Source organism: Ovis aries, chromosome 18 (genome assembly GCF_016772045.2).
Source record: "Ovis aries strain OAR_USU_Benz2616 breed Rambouillet chromosome 18, ARS-UI_Ramb_v3.0, whole genome shotgun sequence".
Classification (NCBI taxonomy): domain Eukaryota; kingdom Metazoa; phylum Chordata; class Mammalia; order Artiodactyla; family Bovidae; genus Ovis; species Ovis aries.
Window position 1 is genome coordinate 25,287,276 of NC_056071.1, and position 18,676 is coordinate 25,305,951.

General features: G+C 43.9%; 1 protein-coding gene across 1 annotated transcript in view; it reads right to left on the reverse strand.

The window, feature by feature from the left end:
• TRPM1 (transient receptor potential cation channel subfamily M member 1) overlaps positions 1-18,676 on the reverse strand; it is a 76,608-nt gene that overhangs the window by 47,491 nt on the left and 10,441 nt on the right. Inside the window, exons 2-10 of the mRNA XM_060401392.1 lie at positions 17,269-17,348; positions 15,598-15,793; positions 12,412-12,625; positions 11,157-11,281; positions 10,319-10,490; positions 7,227-7,401; positions 6,245-6,368; positions 5,027-5,099; positions 4,071-4,171 (exon numbers count right to left, since the gene is read on the reverse strand). Coding sequence (XP_060257375.1) covers positions 4,071-4,171; positions 5,027-5,099; positions 6,245-6,368; positions 7,227-7,401; positions 10,319-10,490; positions 11,157-11,281; positions 12,412-12,625; positions 15,598-15,793; positions 17,269-17,348 — 1,260 coding nt within the window. The remainder of the gene's footprint in view (positions 1-4,070; positions 4,172-5,026; positions 5,100-6,244; positions 6,369-7,226; positions 7,402-10,318; positions 10,491-11,156; positions 11,282-12,411; positions 12,626-15,597; positions 15,794-17,268; positions 17,349-18,676) is intronic.

An 18,676-nucleotide genomic window follows, 5' to 3' on the forward strand; every position in this document is an offset into this window, starting at 1 on the left:
TGTAACTGACAGGCACATGTTTCCAGAGAAACAAGGACCTTTGAAAGATACTGTAAGAAAGGGAATTCCACTCAATGGACAGTAATAAAAGAATAGATAGTCTTGATGATGCAAGCAATATGCTAAGAAGAAAAGAGAGAATCAATTAGAAATGCAAGGGAGGGGCTTCCCAGGTGGCTCTGTGGTAAAGAATCTGCCTGCCAATGTAGGAGATACAGGTTTGATCCCTCGTCCAGGAAGATCCCTCATGCCCCAACTGCTGAGCCTGTGCTCACAGCCCGTCCTCCACAACAAGAGAAACCACTGTAGTGAGAAGCCTGTGCACCACAACTAGAGAGTAGCCCCCGCACGCTACAACTAGAGAAAGTCCACGTGCAGCAATGAAGACCCAACACACTCAACAATACTTACATAAATAAACTTATTCTTAAAAAAAGAAATGCAAGGGAAAGCAAACATCTATCTGTTCAAATAAGGCAAGGTCCAAATCTGAAGGAAACTCAAAGATCGCATAATTTAAACAATGGATGGACTGTACGAACCTTCATGCTTGTTGTGTTTTCCTTTGTATGGCCCCGGTTACTCACCCAGGGCTAGCTTTCTTTCTCTTTTGAGTTCAGCTACAATATTAGGCTCAGCTGTGAACAATCTGTACAGAATCACAGTAAAATCTGCTGGTTTTTCCATTTTTAGAATTAACATAAAGACCTAGTATGGAGGATGGAGGAGGGCGAAATGAATAAAGATTGTCGAAAGGTACAAACTCCCAGTTATAAAATAAATGCCATGGGATGTCATGTACAACATGGTGACTACAGTTGATAATTCTGTGTTGTGTATTTGAAAGTTGCTAAGACAGTAGATCTTAAGAGTTCTCATCACAAGAAAAAAAATTGTAACTGTATGTGGTGACATGGTAATTAGACACATTGTAGTGATTTCATAATATATACAAATATTGAATTGTTATATTGTATACCTGAAACTAATATGTCATATGTTAATTATATCTCAATTAAAAATAAAATATAAACAAGGACCTAATATACAGCACAGGGAACTATATTCAATGTCTTGTAATATGCATTAAATCTTCCCTGGTGGCTCAGCAGTAAAGAACCTGCCTGCCAATGCAGGAGATATGGGTTCAGTTGCTGGGGCAGGAAAATGCCCTGGAGAAGGAAATGGCAACCCACTCCAGTATTCTTGCCTGGGAAATCTCACGGACAGAGGAGCCTGATGGGCTATGGCCCATGGGGTCACACATAGTCAGACGTTACTGCGTGACTAAACAGCAACAAATAAGTATTAATGGAAAAGAATCTGAAGAAGAATAAATACAGATCTATACAAATGTACAACTGAATCACTTTGCTGTACACATGAAACTAACACAACATTGTAAATCAACCATACTTCAATTTAAACAATAAATGAAAAAAAAATATGTTTGTCTTAAATGAGAATTTCATTAGGAATTTGTTTGAAGCTTGTCCCTCCTTCATTGAGAATATAAAGTATATTTGATCATAAATAAATATATACCATAATGAGATACTACTACTTATCATTAAAGAAGCTAAAAATTTTTTAAAACCTGCCAATGCCAAGAAACCCTCTTACATTGCTCATGGGAATGTAAAATACTACAGCTTCCTTGGAAAGCAGACACGGGGACAATTGAGGGGCTTTCAGAGGTGGGCGTGAGGGCTCTGCTTTTCATGGCATGCTCTGATTTGTAATCTGCTTTTCAAACCATATTTATGCATTTACTGAATAACAGAAAGCAAAGAACACTAAGCAGCATGAAAATGGAAGTCAGAGAGAATTTAACGCCAACATAAGAGTGAAAAATGAAATTATAAAATATTGATAGTATTGCTGAATTTTTCTAGGGGGAGGTGGTCACGAGTGATTGTTTCCTTCATTTTGCTTGTCTGTATTTTCCACACTTTCTAGAAACCGCTTATTGCTTCTATAACAAGAAAGTGGGTGCAGACCATTACTTAAGGCCTGGCACCCTGTGTGTGTGATGTGTTCCCCAGGTCAGGCCCTTTCTGTAATCCTGAAAGCCTGGCTCTCTCGGTGTGGCTGATTCAGAGCTGTGTCTTCAGAAAGCTGCCCTTCAAAGAGAAAAACCAACCAAGGTCTGGGATTCCTCTTTCTGAGCAGACGGTCTCCAGAGCTCATGACACTGCCCTTCCTGCCAGCCCTGTCATGGAGCTCTTAGCTTCTCTGCCTCATCACCACTCATGGACCAGTCCACTTTGCTCGAAAATCCTTTGCGAAGAGCAGACAAACCGGGAGATTCAAAACGAAATTAAAATATGTAAGGTGTGATAGTGTTCTTTTAACTTGTGTGGTTCAATAAACAACACGCATAAACCACTCCCCAAACTTGTATCTTATTCCTTTAATACACTTCTCTGATTCCTTACCCCTGGAGGAAGAAATGGCAACCCACTCCAGTATTCTGGCCTAAAAAATTCCATGGACAGAGGAGCCTGATGGGCTACAGTCCATGGGGTTGCAGAAAGTTGGACATGACTGAAGCCACTGAGCACACATGCACACACTGATTGCTTGAATTCTTCACACTAATTGGATAAAAGATAACTGTGAAAATGAGATGTACTTTGAAGGTACATGCCAGGCCTGTTTTGAGAAATAAGGTTTTTAAAGTTTGACATGAACCCTCTAGATATTCCAAACCTGCATTTGAAGCAGCAGAGCCCTAATTCTGCAAAGAAAAATTTTCCCCAAGTCCCAATACACAAAACCTATCAAAGAAGCTGCTTTAAAAAAAAAAAAAATAATTTAAAAAAATTGAAGTATAGTTGATTTACAATGTTCTGCTAATTTCTGCTGCTGCTGCTGCTAAGTCGCTTCAGTTGTGTCTGATTCTGTGCAATCCCGTAGATGGTAGCCCACCAGGCTCCTCTGTCCCTGGGATTCTGCTATACAGCAAAGTGATTCAGTTATAAATAAACACATGTATTACATTTTAAAAATTCTTTTCCATTATGATTTATCCCAGGAGACTGAATAGAATTCCCTGTGCTGTACAGTAGGACCTTGCTGTTTATCCATCCTAGATATAGCAGTTTGCATCTGCTAATCCCAAACTCCCAGTCCATCCTTCCTCTACTCCTCTCCCACTTGGTAACCACAAGTTGTAAAGAAGCTGCTTTGATTGAAGGAGCAGGAGGCTGCTGGGAGTTGTTCATCATGCCTGCTCATATCTGTACATACATGCCCCCACACCACACCCATGTACAACCACACACACACACACACACACATACACAGATCCCGCAGACATATGCTGCATGCACGGTAAACCACACCACACATCCACACATACATTTCACACCCTACACACATACTGCACATAGATACACGTATACAATACACCAAACCACATACAAACATACCACGCCCCAAAGACTACACACAAAGGTCAAACACATAGTCCCCTAGCCCTCTGGGGTTTCATAGAACATAGTTTAAAAATCAATGCTTTCAATGCAATCATTGTATTTCATTTTAATGGGCAATCTTCTTTCTTCTTCTTAAAAGTGTAAAAACCCATGTTCACCAGCAATGATAAAATATTTAGTGCTCTTTATTCAAGAGCACTGGTTTGAATCTGAAGTTAGTGCCAGGAGCTCTTATTTCTTGCTGATTCTTTGAAATGACACAGCAACATCTCCTAATAATCCTAACAACTAGACATTGTTGGTGTTAGTTGCTTAGTCGCGTCCGACTCTGAAACACCATGGACTGTAGCCTGCCAGGCTCCTCTGTTCATAGGATTCTCCAGGCAAGAAAAACTGGAGTGAGTTGCCGTGCCCTCCTCCAGGGGATCTTCCTGATCCAGGGATCAAATCACATCTTGTGCATCACAGGCAGATTCTTTACCATCTGAGCCACCAGGGAAGCGACCAGACATTGGGTCATCAGAAACCCCAGAAGATTTTCTGAGATCCACAGCACAAGGGAGCTTGTACTAATACACCCTCTGTACAAAGTCATGACAAACAGTATAGATTGAAAACACTTAGTTTCACCGGCCAGCGGGGCCCAAAGACAAAGATCTGACTCCGAGCTATGTCCACACGGTTCCAAGCCAGGGCCAAGCTCAGCTGGTCCGGAGCCGATGCATTTGTTCCTGGAAGGCAAGAGACGGGGCAGTTCTCACCTCATGCCTGGACTGTGGCAGGTTGTGGGGGAAGGGGCTGGGTGGGGAGCATGGGCTTCCACAGACTGGCTCAGCATCTCACCCTTTTCTCTGGCCCCTAAATGACTCAGTATTTTCTAAGAGCTGGCTGGGAGGAGGATGGAGGCAACCTCTTTCCATGTCAGGAAAGAGGTTTCTGTCCCTGGGGGGAACAGAGGAGGAAGCCAGCGACCCCATTTTCCTATTCTGCAAGAGGGCAGGAGCCCTGGGGCCACCCAGACACCTGCCAGGCTAGGTCAAGGGGCATTGCTCCTCCAGATCAAAGGGGAGCACAGTCCAGGGTACCAGCCCCTACTGCAGGGAGACCAGCTCAGTACCACCAGGAGGCTGGCCCAATGGGGACCCCTGCCCCTCTCTCCTCCAGCACCCTCCCCTTCGCAGTGGAGGAGGGAGGTGACTCCTCAAGCAGCCAGGTGGCAGCCTATCGTTAGGAGAGTCTGGGAAAATTGACAAAGTGCAGTGAGACGCAGGGATCACAAATGAAAAGTTGTTTCATGCTTACCCTCTCTGAGCTGAAACCTGTCATGAGCTAGCTGTCAATGGAAACTGGTTCTTAGCCATCAAGAACCAGTGATCCATTGCTCCCTCCTCCCAGAAGGAGCCTCATCATGTTACCACAGCTTTAGACTATAATAACTCTAGGCAGCCTGGCCAGCTCAGGGTTCCATCCCCAGCAGACACATTTCCTGGCGGGAGGAGGTTGCAGGGGGAGGGTTTCCTGGCCAAGAGTGGGGCCTGGAGAGGCCAGCATGGAAAGGACAGGAGGAGCCATTTCCGAGAGCTCACCTTTCAGCAGGGCAGTTAAAATCGCCATCTCGATGTCTTGCTGACCCTCAGAACCCATCCTAAACACAGTGACCTGAAAATAGATTAATCGTGAAAAGACTGAGTAAAGCAAAGTGGAAATTGAGAAGGAGAATTAGAGTGTTGCTTAAAAAAAGGACCTCAGAGGCCAATGTTAATACAACCATCCCTAGAGCAAGGGGATTTTCCATCAGGGCCTTCTGATTTCCAGAAGGGACAGCATTTTGTGTCCTCACCAGGACCTTATTTTATTCTTCACCCCACGTGGAGCTGAGGGAGCCCATGCAAGACATGCATGCTAATATCTAAATGGCTACTGAAAGTGACAAAGGCATCTCTACTCAGATTTGATACATTTGTAGGAAATTTGTCGATTTAGAATTTTGAAGAATGCCTGTGTAGCAAGAGTGCGTTTTCCTTATGAGTATACTTAAGGAGGTAAAAGTCTTCCCTGGTAGCTCAGACTGTAAAGAATCTGCCTGCAAAGTGGGAGACACAGGTTCTATCCCTGGGATGGGAAGATCCCCTGGAGAAGGGAATGGCAACCCATTGCAATATTCTTGCCTGGAGAATCCTACGGACACAAGAGCCTGGAGGGCTACAGTCCAGGGGTCGCAAAGAGTCAGACACAACTGAGTGACTAACACTTTCACTTTCCCCTGAAGGAGGCAAAGGGTAGAAAATAATGAGGGTATTTGGTAGAATTTTCCAAGCACACCTGAAAGCATGGTGTGTGTCACTCCTCAGTGCTTTATTTATTTAATTTTTTAAAAAACTTTTTGGCTGCACTACACAGCATGTGGGGTCTTAGTTCCCTGACTAGGGATCGAATCCAACCAAGCCCCCTGCAGTGGAAGTATAAAGTCTTAAGCATAGGGGCCACAAGGGAAATCCCTGTGACTCCAACACTTTAAATCTCATTGATGACATCAGCCTCAGAACTGGTGGGATGCGGCCCGAGGTGCCCTGACACACACAAGATCCTATGCACCTGTATCCCTACCCTGAGGAGAACCTGCCTATGCTTTACCTGCTTCCCTCACACGGACAGAATCGCCAGCTGGGTCAGGGTCTGTAAACTGCCTCTTGGAAAAGCCTGAATGGAAATAGGAACAACTTCATCCTGCACACATAGGCAGCATCAGAAAGGAAACAATTCTCTCTGTGGAGCTGCCTAGAGAACCCACTCAAGACACTTACCAGTTCTTTCTTCTTCATGCACTCCATGATCAGTGCAAACAGCTGATGTGATTGTGTCTTGTTGTAATTAAATGTTTTTTGGATGGTGACTATAAGCTGATCCCTGAGGGAGTCATTGATTATCCTGTTTGAAGGAGATGGGAGAAAGAAGAAAACACAGGTGAAATCCATGTGAATAAATCTATATGAGTCAGAGGTCCCCAGCTTCCAAGATCTAATAATGCCTGATGATCTGAGGTGGAGCTGATGTAATAATAAAGGGCACAATCAACGTGATGTGCTTGAATCATCCCAAAACCATCCCTCTGTCCCCTGTCCATGGAAAACTGTCTTCCACAAAACTGATCTCAGGTGCTAAAAAGGTTGAGGACTGCTGAATGTGATAATGTCTGGTATCTTTGGTTTGAAAATTAACCATTGGAGGATATTCCAGGATACCAGGATAGGAGTCCAAAAGGGACCACAGTCAACAGCTGCATTTACACTTGTCCCAAATTTCAGGCTGTGTGAGTGCCTAGTCGCTAAGTTGTGTCTGACTCTTTGTGACCCCATGGACTCTAGCCCACCAGGCTCCTCTGTCCATGGGATTGCCCAAGCAAGAATACCGGAGTGGGTTGCCTTTTCCTACTCCAGGGGATTTTCCTGACCCAGAAATTGAACCTGAGTCTCCTGCATTGGCAGGCAGATTCTTTACTGCTGAGCCAGCTGGGAAGCTCCAAATTTCAGGCTATTAGGTTGAAAACCTTAGAAGGGAAAATGAAGTTGAGAGAGAATGTATACCCTCCCCCTGCCCAAGAAAGAATCCATAAGAAACATTGCTTCTGAGAGCACCCTCACCTACTGACCCTGGGAAGTGGGAGAGTAGAGCTAGAAAAACTTCCTTCTCTTATATTTTTGGGCTGGCTATCCATACCACGACTCCTTCTGGGCCTCACAAGAGGCAATTCAAACCCCACCCTTCCTAACACGTCAGAGTTCCTACCCTCCTTCCTCCGAGTACTTGTGGGCAAAGGACAGGATGTCTGAGGCCCGGCCGCTGCCATCGCAGACCACCACGGGGACCGGCGGATCTTCTCGGAGATATTCCAGAACGATGGAAACCACGTTAGGGCCCCCTTCCACCACAAGGCCCACGAGGGGCACGCCCTGCCCCAGCCCTGCAACACATACCACATCCAAGTTCAGACCACTGTCAAGGCCCCATCTGACCCCTTGCTCTGACTCCTGAAACATGGGGAAGAAGGAAACCCTTAGGCCTGGACGTGCGCTTACAGAGGGTTAGTTTTCACTGGGAGAGTTGAAGGCCCTCAGAATGTGGTGGCTGCTCACGTTCTTTTATTCAAAGCCCACATCATAGCCTTATTGGAAAAAACAGAGCCTTAAAATGACGAACTTGACAACACGTATGTGGTTCAACTGTATGTATCACTCACATGGCTTACGAGATGCTTCAAGGTGAGATGCGAGAAACATGGAAGATTCTTCTTGCTAAAAGAATACTTCCCTGCTGCCCTGTCCTGGGTGATGTTCCCACTCTGGATGGCTGTCCCTTCAAGAATGACACTGCAGATGGTGTCTGGACCAGTGCTAGGAAAGCTCCATTCTATAATACCAGCCTCATGTGAATTAGCCTTATGACATGGGGCCAGTCACCAGGCCACCCTGAACTGCAGCAGACCATCAGTAAGAGGTGAATCACCCCAGGGCCTCCTCTGCCTCCTGAAGGAGCAACGGATGTAAAGTATAAGAAACTGTGAGGCTGTCAAGTCAAGGCGGTCTGTCAACCTCAAGCGGTGCTTTGAATGTGCAGTGTTGTTATAGTAGGTATAGTAGCTATTGATTAGCCTCCAGTGCCTGGAATAGGCAGTGAGTTATCTAAGAGGGCAAAGGCATGGACCATCATTAGCTTGCCAGTTAATAACTTGTTCCCATAAAGAATCATATATAAATATGTGTGTGTATATATATATATATACACACACACACTTTGTTGTACAGCAGAAATTAACACAACATTGTGAATCAGCTATATTTCAATAAAAATATACTGATTAAAATTGTGTTTCCACAAACATCATATATATATGTGGAATCTAGAAAATTGGTACAGATGATCTTATTTGCAAAGCAGAAATAGAGACACAGATGTAGAGAAAAACCAAGAGGCGGGGGAGTAGGATGAATTGACAGATTGGGGTTGACATATATATACAACCAGGTATAAAATAAGTAACTAACAAGAACCTATTGTACAGCACAGGGGACTCTACTCAGTGCTCTGTGGTGATCTGAATGGGAAGGAAATCCAAAACCAGAGGGGATACATGTATACATATAGCTGCTTCACTGTGCTGTACAGAAGAAACTAACACAACCTTGTAAAGCAACTTTACTCTCATAAAAATTAATTTTAAAAATATTAACTTCCCCCAGAGTCCTCCCTCTGCCTCTATGAGATGACAGGACTCTTCTGAACATGGTAGGACAAGCCAACTCTGGTGGCAGAACCAGAAGGTAGGCTCTGGGAAGCAGGTGGTAACAGGTGTGCCTCAAGAACCCAGGATTCTGGGTGGGAGGGGAGATAGTGGGAGTGAAGGAGCAGCAGAGACCCATTTTCCTACTTCACAATTTTACCCTCAAACTGGCCAGGACAGACTATGTTCTGAGCATGTTTCCCCAGTGTCTGTTTGTTGTGATGGGAGTTATCTGATCTTGGTGAATAAGGTAGTGAATAGAAGACATGTCCTTGGTCTCATGGTTCTGAAGGACTTTGGATAGGAACTGCCAGCACAGCTGGGAGAAGGTCTAAGAACTTCAAGCAGGGGAATTGAGAGGTTCTGGTTTGCTTCCACAATGCATTTCTATAGTCAGTAACTCTTAAATATTTTGAACTTTTTTTTTTTTTTTTTTGCCTGCACTTCAAGACATGCAGGATCCTACTTCCCTGACCAGGGCTAGAACCCATGTCTCCTGCAATGGAGGCATGGAGTCCTAACTGCTGGACTGACATGGAAGTCCCATTGTGAACAGCTTTGCAGTCTCCTACCAGAGTAATCTCAGTAATATTCATTTCAGAAGCTATGTGTTGAGGGTCTGGTATGTACCAGGCAGGCTCTCTAGCCAAGAGATGCTGGAGAAATGGACCAACCAAGAGATGCTGGAGAAATGAATCAACCAAGAGATGCTGAAGAAATGGACCAAGACTATGCGGACTTGCCCTTGAGATTTTCAACCTCTGCAAGGCTTGACATTTGAGATCTTCAGGACTTCAGGGACCTGATCACCTTCTTTTCTAAAAACAGAGGAAAGCTGGTTCTTCATGGTTCAGGCTGGACTACTGAAGCTCCGTGCTGTGGGAGGTGACGACTGAGCACCCCTTTGCTGTCCCTGCCCCACTCAGAACCCTGGGCAAAGGATGACAAAGGGAAGCCCACAGGTCACATGGGCAGGGGAGGCTAGGCGGTGTGAACATGCACGTGGCCAGAACAGCAAAAATGTGAGAGCCATCAGCCAGGCAGCTGCTGCTTGGAAATCCACAACTTTTCATAGCACGCTGTCTCATTCCAACTACACTGCAACCCTACAGACCCTTTAATTATCATTTACAATGACCATTTCCCAGGTCTAGAATGTCTTTTGCAATCTTACCAATAATGGTTACAACAAAATACCCTTTAAGATCGTTTGACCATTGTTTGACATTAAGAATCACTGGAGTTTGAACCGTCACTTTGCTGTACAGAAGGAATTAACTTAGCATTGTAAATCAAATATACTCCAATAAAAATTATTTTAAAGTAACGACAGTCATTACAAGAAATGAGAACCACTGTCAACATGGTGGGGAATGCCATCACCATGACAACGGCTGCAGGGCTGTTTCTCGGGTCTGCACGCCTCGTGAACTTGGGGAAAAGCATCCTAGTGCAGCTCGAGGAGTGGGATTTGGTCGGTGGCCACGGGAAAGGGTCTTGCTATGGTCGAGTAGGAGTCGGGGGAAGGCTGTAAATGCCCGCGGGCAGTCTCTTCTCCAGCCTGTTTTGTAGGACAGCCCCGACCCATGGAACAACTTACTCGTGTTGATCTTCTGCAAAGAAATGTGCTTCTCTAGCTGCCGTCTCAGCATCACCTCGGCCCCATACTTGCCCAGGGTGCCATTGTCAGCCAGGATGAAGTGTGTGTGAGAGTTGTTGAGCACGGAGAGCTTACTCAGGGGGTTGGACATGGTCTGGTACACCCGTGTCACCTGATGAAATGCACAGCACAGTTCAGAGCTGCAGAACTTCGACAGTAAGACTAACAGGAGAAACAAAAACACTCAGATGTGGAGCTACGGCTTCATCTAATTGTGCACTTCAACCTGCTCTGCCTTCCCTAGCCTCTCTATTGAAAGTTTTTTTTTGTTTGTTTGTTTGTTTCTAAGTTTTATATTAAATTAGAAAAAATACTTTCGTCATGACAACCCAGTATCTTAATTTTGCAATTAAAAACATTTTTTTCATATTTTGGCCAAACCTCATGGGATGCGGGATCTTAGTTCCCTGACCGGGGATTGAACCCACATCCCCGGCAATGGAAGCATGGAGTGTTAACCACTGAAGCAACAGGGAAGTCCCAACATCCCAACATTTTAGATCATGCCCTTCTTCAGGGGATCTTCCCTACCCAGGGATAGAACCTTCATCTCCTGCACTGGCAGGCAGGTTCTTTACTGCTGAGGCACTGGGGGGGTCAGTATCCTGCTTGAAGTCTTGTATCATCATTTTGCAAGATGTTACTGCTAAGGAAAGGGAAAAGGCTACATGAAACCTCTCTTTATTATTTCCTACAACTGCAGGTGAAATCTACAATGACATCAAAATAAAGGCTTCAGTTTTTAAAAATTGCACACCTCTGGGGAGAAAATACTTACATCCCTTCCTATCAGGTCTTCCTTGTTCTCCACAATGCCCCAGGGAGCAATTCCTATAGCACAGACCCGGCCTCTGGACTTGGAGGAGTGGTCCTTCAAGGCATCCCCCACGTGGCTGATGACACCTGTGAGCAACAGTAAGTCATATTTGCAGGCCCTTTACCTCCCATCAAATCACTCTTCAGGAACTTTGGGGATCCCTGCTCTGAGCTGCTCCACTTCCTGCAGAACAGGGTTGAATCACTGAAAGTCTGAGCTCATAAAAACTAGTCATCCTGCATTAGCTCCTAGGAAAGGGAAAATAAAAACCAAAGCAACTGTACAGGAATTTTCTTTACAAGTTTCCAAGACCTAAGGATGGATGAAGCAAGGGTCTCCCTTTGTCTGCATTCAGCTAAAGCTGAGAGTCAGATGGCCAGGTGTGTTTCTCAACCTCTCTGGGCCTCAGTGACGGGAAAAGAATTGTCAGAAGCCTCAGTGAAAATGAGGCCTTGTCCAGTGCTCACGTCAAAGAATAGCATATAGTAGGTGCCAGAGATGTTGACCATTATCATGATCATACCAAAATAAATACCAAGATACCACATAAAATTTCACTTCTGCCATAAATATTATTGTTACCAACCAGGGTTCTTGGCCTTCCCCCATCAATAGAGATCGCCTAGAGGCCAGACAAGATTCTGGCAAGACTTTATTGGGGTCCCTGCTGCTGCAGGAGGGGTAGTGAGAACAAAAAACAGGTGCTCTTGCTTGCTCCCCAAGGTGGGGTGAGCTGGTTCCTTACATGGAGTGAGGATCAGGAGTGTGTCCAGGGGTGAGTCTGGAGGGGTGGCTTAGGTGTTTTGCCCACCTATTAGGTGGTGCTGTGTGCAGGGGGCATGCACAATACCCTGTTTTTCTCCTGATCCCCTGCTTTTGCTCCAGGCTCTTCAGAAGTGGCAGTTATTTTTTTGTTTTCAGTCTCTTTGTAACTTTGGGTCCAGAACTTGTCCTAACTGTGCATACACATAGATATTTTTTAGTCCCATAAAAATAACTTTATGAGACTCTCTCTTTTAGTTACTTTGATTTTGTATCTCAAGGAGAGGTGTGTCCAGGTGCCAGTGCGGCAGCGAAGGGTCTCAGGACCCAGCCTGTCTCAATCTCAGGATGTAGCATGTTTTGTTTCTTGATCTTAATTATCCCAAAGCTTCTAGGGAACCACAGTGATCTCAGGGTCTCCACATTCACAGCCAGGGAGAGGGCCGACACTTACCCGTGCTGACGCCCCCGGTGAAGATCCAGGCCCCAGTGGTCATGGCAGCCTTGATCAGGCCTTTCCCGAAGACCTGCTTCAGCTTGGGCTGCATCTCAAAGTTCTGAAGGCCCCCATGCACGGATATTAAGAGCTTGGGGAGCTCCAGCTGCCAGTCTCTCACCATGAGATGAAGCAGCGAGTCTGGCTTGGTGTCGTGGGAGACCCGGATATACTGCAAAAGACGGTGTGGCCCTCAGCACCCTTTCTTGGGTCTGACGCTCGTGTCACTGTCACTCCGGTTCAAGTGACAGCTTCCTGCCTTTCTCTCTGGCAGGGATCTGGGGCCCTCTGTGCAAGTCCGTGGCCACACAATGGGAAGGAACACTGGAGGGCTGCCAGATTCGGCAAGTAAAAATATAGAATGCATAGCTAAACTTGAATTTTACATGAACAATGGAACATGTTTTAGTATAAGCATACTTCCTGCAATATTTGGGGCATCCTTAAAAATTACATGTTATTGATCTGAAATTCAAATGTAATTGGGGGTATTGTATTTTACCTGGCAAACCTTATCTTTTATTTTTTCATTGCCTTGTGTTGTGTGAGTGTTAGTCATGTCAGACTCTTTGTGACCCCCTAGACTGTAGCCCACCAGGCTCCTCTGTCCACGGCATTCTCCAGGCAAGAATACTGGAGTGGGTTGCATTTTTCATTGCCTTAGGATGATTTATTTTGTCAAAGTTCTCAGCCAATTTTCCTAGTATCAGAACTTCTATAATGACAATAATTAATACTGAGAGTAAAAGGAATCCTGAAAGTGTCCAATACTGAAAGATATTACTATTAGCAAAGATTTATTTTTAATTATTTAACTAGCTTGTTAAAAATTATGTGCATTGCAAATAGGTTCATCTGTACTGTTTTTCTAGATTCCGCACATATGCATTAATATGTGACATTCGTTTTTCTGTTTCTGACTTATAGCAGAAAATAACACAATATTGTAAAGCAACTATACTCCAAAAAAAAATATTTTTAAAGTAAATAATCCCCCCAAAATTAAGTACTGTCACATACATGCACAAATGTCTGCAAATTAACAAATTTATCAGAAATTTTGTAGAAACAAATTTGTAGAAAATGAAACCAAAGTTCAAAGGAAACACATTCTAAAATTTCAAAGCAAAGACCATTTATAGTTCTAAACAACAATTGAAATACTTCTTCACTGTGTCTAGCATTCATAGGAGCACAGAAATTACTCCAGATTGATTTTATTTCTGGATACTTTTTGTTCATTGGAAACTTCTAAGAAATATGCCTGTTAGGTTTACAAAAATTTTAGAGCAATTTAGGAATTTATCTACTTTATGTAAAGCTTTTTAACAATTGGTCATTGTTGGGCTATATTTCATGTGCTCATGATCTGCTGCTAAATTGCATTGTTCAAGCCAGGGATTCCTCCAAGCCCATGGAAGAAAGCGAAATCCAGTCAAATCCAGGGATAGTCAACTCAATCCCCCTCTCCTTCCACCCACCCAAATCCCAAATCTCAGTTTTCCTGGACATCTCTCTTTTACTATTGAATCAAAAACATTTATAACAGGTCAAAGCTGACTGCGGTAAAGCTCTGTGCATGCTTACATGCTCAGTCACTCAGTCGTGTCCAACTCTTTGCAACCCCATGGACTGTAGCCCACCAGGCTCCTCTGTCCATGGGATTTCCTAGGCAAGAATATTGGAGTGGGTTGTCATTTCCTTCTCCAGGAGGTCTTCTCAACCCAGGAATCTAACTTGAGTCTCCTGTATTGCAGGCAGATCCTTTACCACTGAGTCACCAGGGAAGCCTATAGAACCCAAGGTGTGGAGGAGGGATAAACTGGGAAATTCCGGTTGACATTTACACACGGTACTATACATATAATAGAGAACTAATAAGGACCTCCTGTATAACACAGGGAACTTGCTCATGGTCTGTATGGGGAAAGACTATAAAAGATTGGATATATGTATATGTATAGCTGATTCACTTTGCTGTACACCAGAAACTAACACAACATTGAAAATCAACTGTAGTCCAATAAAAAATTTTTTAAAAAAGGTCCCAAGCTGGCTCAGCTGGAATGTGGCTCCAGATGCTGGACAGGATGTCTTAGAGGGAATGGGTGCTGGAAATGGGGGTTGTAACTGATCTTGGGGCTGGACCTTTCCCTTAAGGTGAAGAAGAGGTTAATGAGTCCATGCACTGGCCCCTGTAAAATGCCTCTTTGTGTCCTGGCCAGTAGGCAGGGCGCCCTTCTGGAGGACCCAGTGCTATGGTATTTCCTTGGAACACTTCTGAATTTTATCTGAACAATGATGTTGGGTCAGTGAAATAGAATAAAATAGCAAAAATGGCCTGACAGGGACCGTGGGAGTATTATTTAGAATGGGCTGAAAGGGATCCCAGTACTGCCGCCTCCCCTTTCTGTCAGGGCTCCTCAGAAAGGCAGAGGGCACTCCCTGTTTACATGCAAATGTGAAAGGCCGCCGTCTTCTTGTCTTCTCGGACCAGCTGAATGCCTGCCAAGGGAGGCTGGGCTTGGACTTCAGAGAGAAATATTTCCAGGCGCTCCTCACCCATTTAAGGGTGGCTCAATGCCCGCAGTTATTTAATAGAAAAGACAAAACAAAGCCCCAAACAACCCTAAAAACCAAATGACATAATTCGTCTCTTATCCCTGGAGATGGAACAGTATCTTTGTAGAGTCTGGCTGGACTGTGATTCTTAGTATAGATTTTATTGTGTTTCCCTGGTGGCTTAGTGATAAAGAACCTGCTTGGCAATGCAGGAGATGCATGTTCGATCCCTGATTCAGAAAGATGCCCTGGAGAAGGAAATGACAACCCACTCCAGTATTCTTGCCTGGCAAATTCCATGGAAAGAGGAGCCTGGAGGGCTAAAGTCCAGGGAATTGCAAAGAGTCAAACACAACTGAGCACAGCACAGCATGTGCTCTTCATCATAGTGCCCAGTTTCCAAATCTCACGGCTAAAATTGGAGTGTGCAGATATATTTCTTGTCTTTACAATGAAAACTCTAGGAAGATTGCATCACACCCTTGAAAGAAGACCCAGGTGTCTACGGTCTCAGAGTCTGGGAGGCTGGGCCTCTGCTGGAGGCTGTGGCTTTGTGACACCCCTTCCCAAGGCCTCTCTTACCATGGCTTTGTTGGAGTATCCGCCACCCTGAAATTCGAGAATCCCATAGGAATCTGTGGGGTAGCTCTGGGTGTGTTTGCCAACAGACCATTTTTCAGGTTGAACTTCCGCCAGCTTGTTTTCCTCTCCATTTTTGCTGGCTGTTACACTTGGCAGAGGGGGAATGTGTTGGTTGGTGAGCTGGCCACAGCAACACCTGAAAACAAAGACAAAGCTTGGTCTTTCTAGAACATTCTCCTTCTTACACTGCATTAACCTGAATAAAAGCAGACTAACACTTTCCTCATCCAGTTTTACTGGGGACAGAAATACCCCTTATGGTATCCTTTTCCAGATAATCAGTGCAAATCTATTTCCACACCAGACTATTTTAAACACATTGGATGACTGCCCTTCCTTACTGAACACATCTTAATTCTTTTTCTTTTAAGAATTGTTGTATTTATTTTAAAATTTTTATTTAAAAATTTATTTATTTATTTGTTTTTGGCTGTATTGCGTCTTCGTTGTTGCATCCGGGCTTTCTCTAGTTGCAGTGAGTGGGGGTACTCTATAGTTAAGTTGAAGACTTTTCATTGCAGTGACTTCTCCTGTTGTAGAGCAAGGGCTCCAGAGCGCAGGCTCAGTAGTTGTAGCACAGGGATTTAGTTGTCTCACGGATGTGAGATCTTCCCAGACCAGGGATTGAACCTGTGTCCCCTGCAGTTGGCAGGCAGATTCTTAACCACTGGACCACCAGGGAAGTTCTTTAATTCTTTTTGGTGTTTTGACAACATGATTATGGCCACCAATCACTGAAATTCTGTGACAAAGGACACTCACTCTCCACCACCCCCCACATATAGAATTGACCCTCAAGGATTGTTCAATATTGCTAAATTCTTCCATTGCTTTAGTAAAACGTTTCTCTACACAAGTTAACATTGAAAGTGTATTTGTTTTGCCGCTCATACTTTTGGTGTCAATTCAAAGAATCATTTGCCAAATCCAAGGTCATGAAGATTAACTTCTACGTTTTTGTCCAAGAACTTTATAGATTTAGCCCTTATATCTGATATGTGATAGATTTGGAGTTAATTTTTATATGTGGTGTGAGGTAGGGGCTTAAAGCCATTCCTTTGTACCTTGATATCCAGTTGTTTCAGCATCATTTGATGAAGAAACTAATCTTCCCCCATCAGGTTAGGTAACCTTGCCAAAAAATCATAGACAAGTCATAGACAAGTGGGTTTCTTTCTGGACTCTCAGTTCTATTACATTGGTCTTTATGTCTACCCTTATTCCAGTACTACACTACCTTGATTAGTGTAGAACTGTAGAAAGTATTGAAACCAGGTAACATGAGCCCTTCTACTTTGTTCTTTTTTATAAGATTGTTTTGGTTATTTTGGATCCCTTGCAATTCCATGCCAATCAGCTTGTTGATTTCTATAAAGAAGTCACCCAGAACTCTGATAGGGATTACATTGAATCTGTAGGTCATTTTGGCTGTCTGCATCCTGACGGAGGAGTTTATAGCCCAAGTGACTCTCTGCTTAATGACTCACATGGAGAATAAGTTCTGGGCATCCTTGACTCCTCCTCCCTTTCCCTCAAACACCAGAATAGTTGCTGGCAGCTGGTGGACAAGGGCTATTTTGAATAACATCTTAATTATGGCTTCCAATTTACCTGTTTGGGTCTTTAGTGCTGGGAATGACAAAGATACATTCTCGTTTGCAAAAAGTTTTTTCTATCCAAGCTTTCTGTCCCTAGAAGAGGAAAAAAGTGGACATTAGACTGAGATATTCCCAAACCAACCTCAGAATTCATTATTTTACTTTTATAAAATGAATAGTAACAGGGAATCTGCCCAAAACATCTGAATAAACACCTCCAAGAATGGTGAATGCAAGCCTTTCAGGATCTTAGCTCTGGTTCCTTTTAAGAGAAATGGCTCAGAAATATGCTTTTGTGGTTTCCGTAGGGCTAGGAAACCTGTGCTTTGCATGAAAATCAGAGTCTACAGAAGGGGAATGTTGGTGCCCCTAGAGACAGCCAGTGCCCTGTGGAGCCTGGTGTGGACCTGAGTTATTGGAAAAGCTGACAAAATTGTCAGTCTCTGATCAGGTCTTTGTTTTGTTTTGTTTTTCCTTAAGATGTGTGAGTGTGTGTGTGTGGACCATTTTTAAAGTCTTTACTGAATTTGCTACAATATTGTTTCCATTCATGTTTTGTTATTTTGGCCACAAGGCATGTGGGATCTTAGCCCCTGGATCAGAGATGGAACCCATGTCTGTTGCATTGGGAGGCAAAGTCTTAACCACTGGACCAACAAGGAAGTCATTCTGATCAGGTCTCCAATTTGCTGACAAGAACCTGGTCTTCTCTAGACTCCCGGGCCCCATTGCACTATAGTCATTTTATAAGTAATGTTTCTAACTGGTGCTCAGATTCACCAACTGTTACTTTTATAATTAAAAATATTGAAGATTGTGAAAAACTGGGGCCTCATGTAACATTGATGCTGGGGCTGGAAATTGGTACATTTACCATCAGGGGTTATTTGGCAATCATTTGTTGTAGTTACAAAGCTTATATGTTTTCACTTGCCATTTTTTAGGATTTTATTCTACAAATATGCCTGAACAAGCTGACACAGGCCCAAAGCTATTTACTGCATCACTGTCTGTGATATCAAAAGGCTGGGAGTCACCTACTGCTTATCAGTAGGGGATTGTTACCCAAATCATGGAATTGGTCATCAATGCAATTATTTGACAAAACAAACAACATTTTTGAAAGAGAATAGGATGTTCTTGTTCTATCGATAGGGGAAAATCACTGAGCTATGGTAAGTGAAAAAGCAAGCCACAGGATAATTTCTAGAAAATGGACACCATGTATGGGAATGATACCCCAGGAGCAGCTGGCAGTGGGTCCCTCAGAGGGAGACCTAGAGGCCTCAGGGACCTGGGTGGAGAGGAGGTGCCCATAGCCTGGGGCCCTGCTTAGTTTTTTAAAGATTTTATTTTTTGTCAAGCTTAGTGAAGTAAGCCATAAAGAAAGACAAATATCATATGATATTGCTTTTATGTGG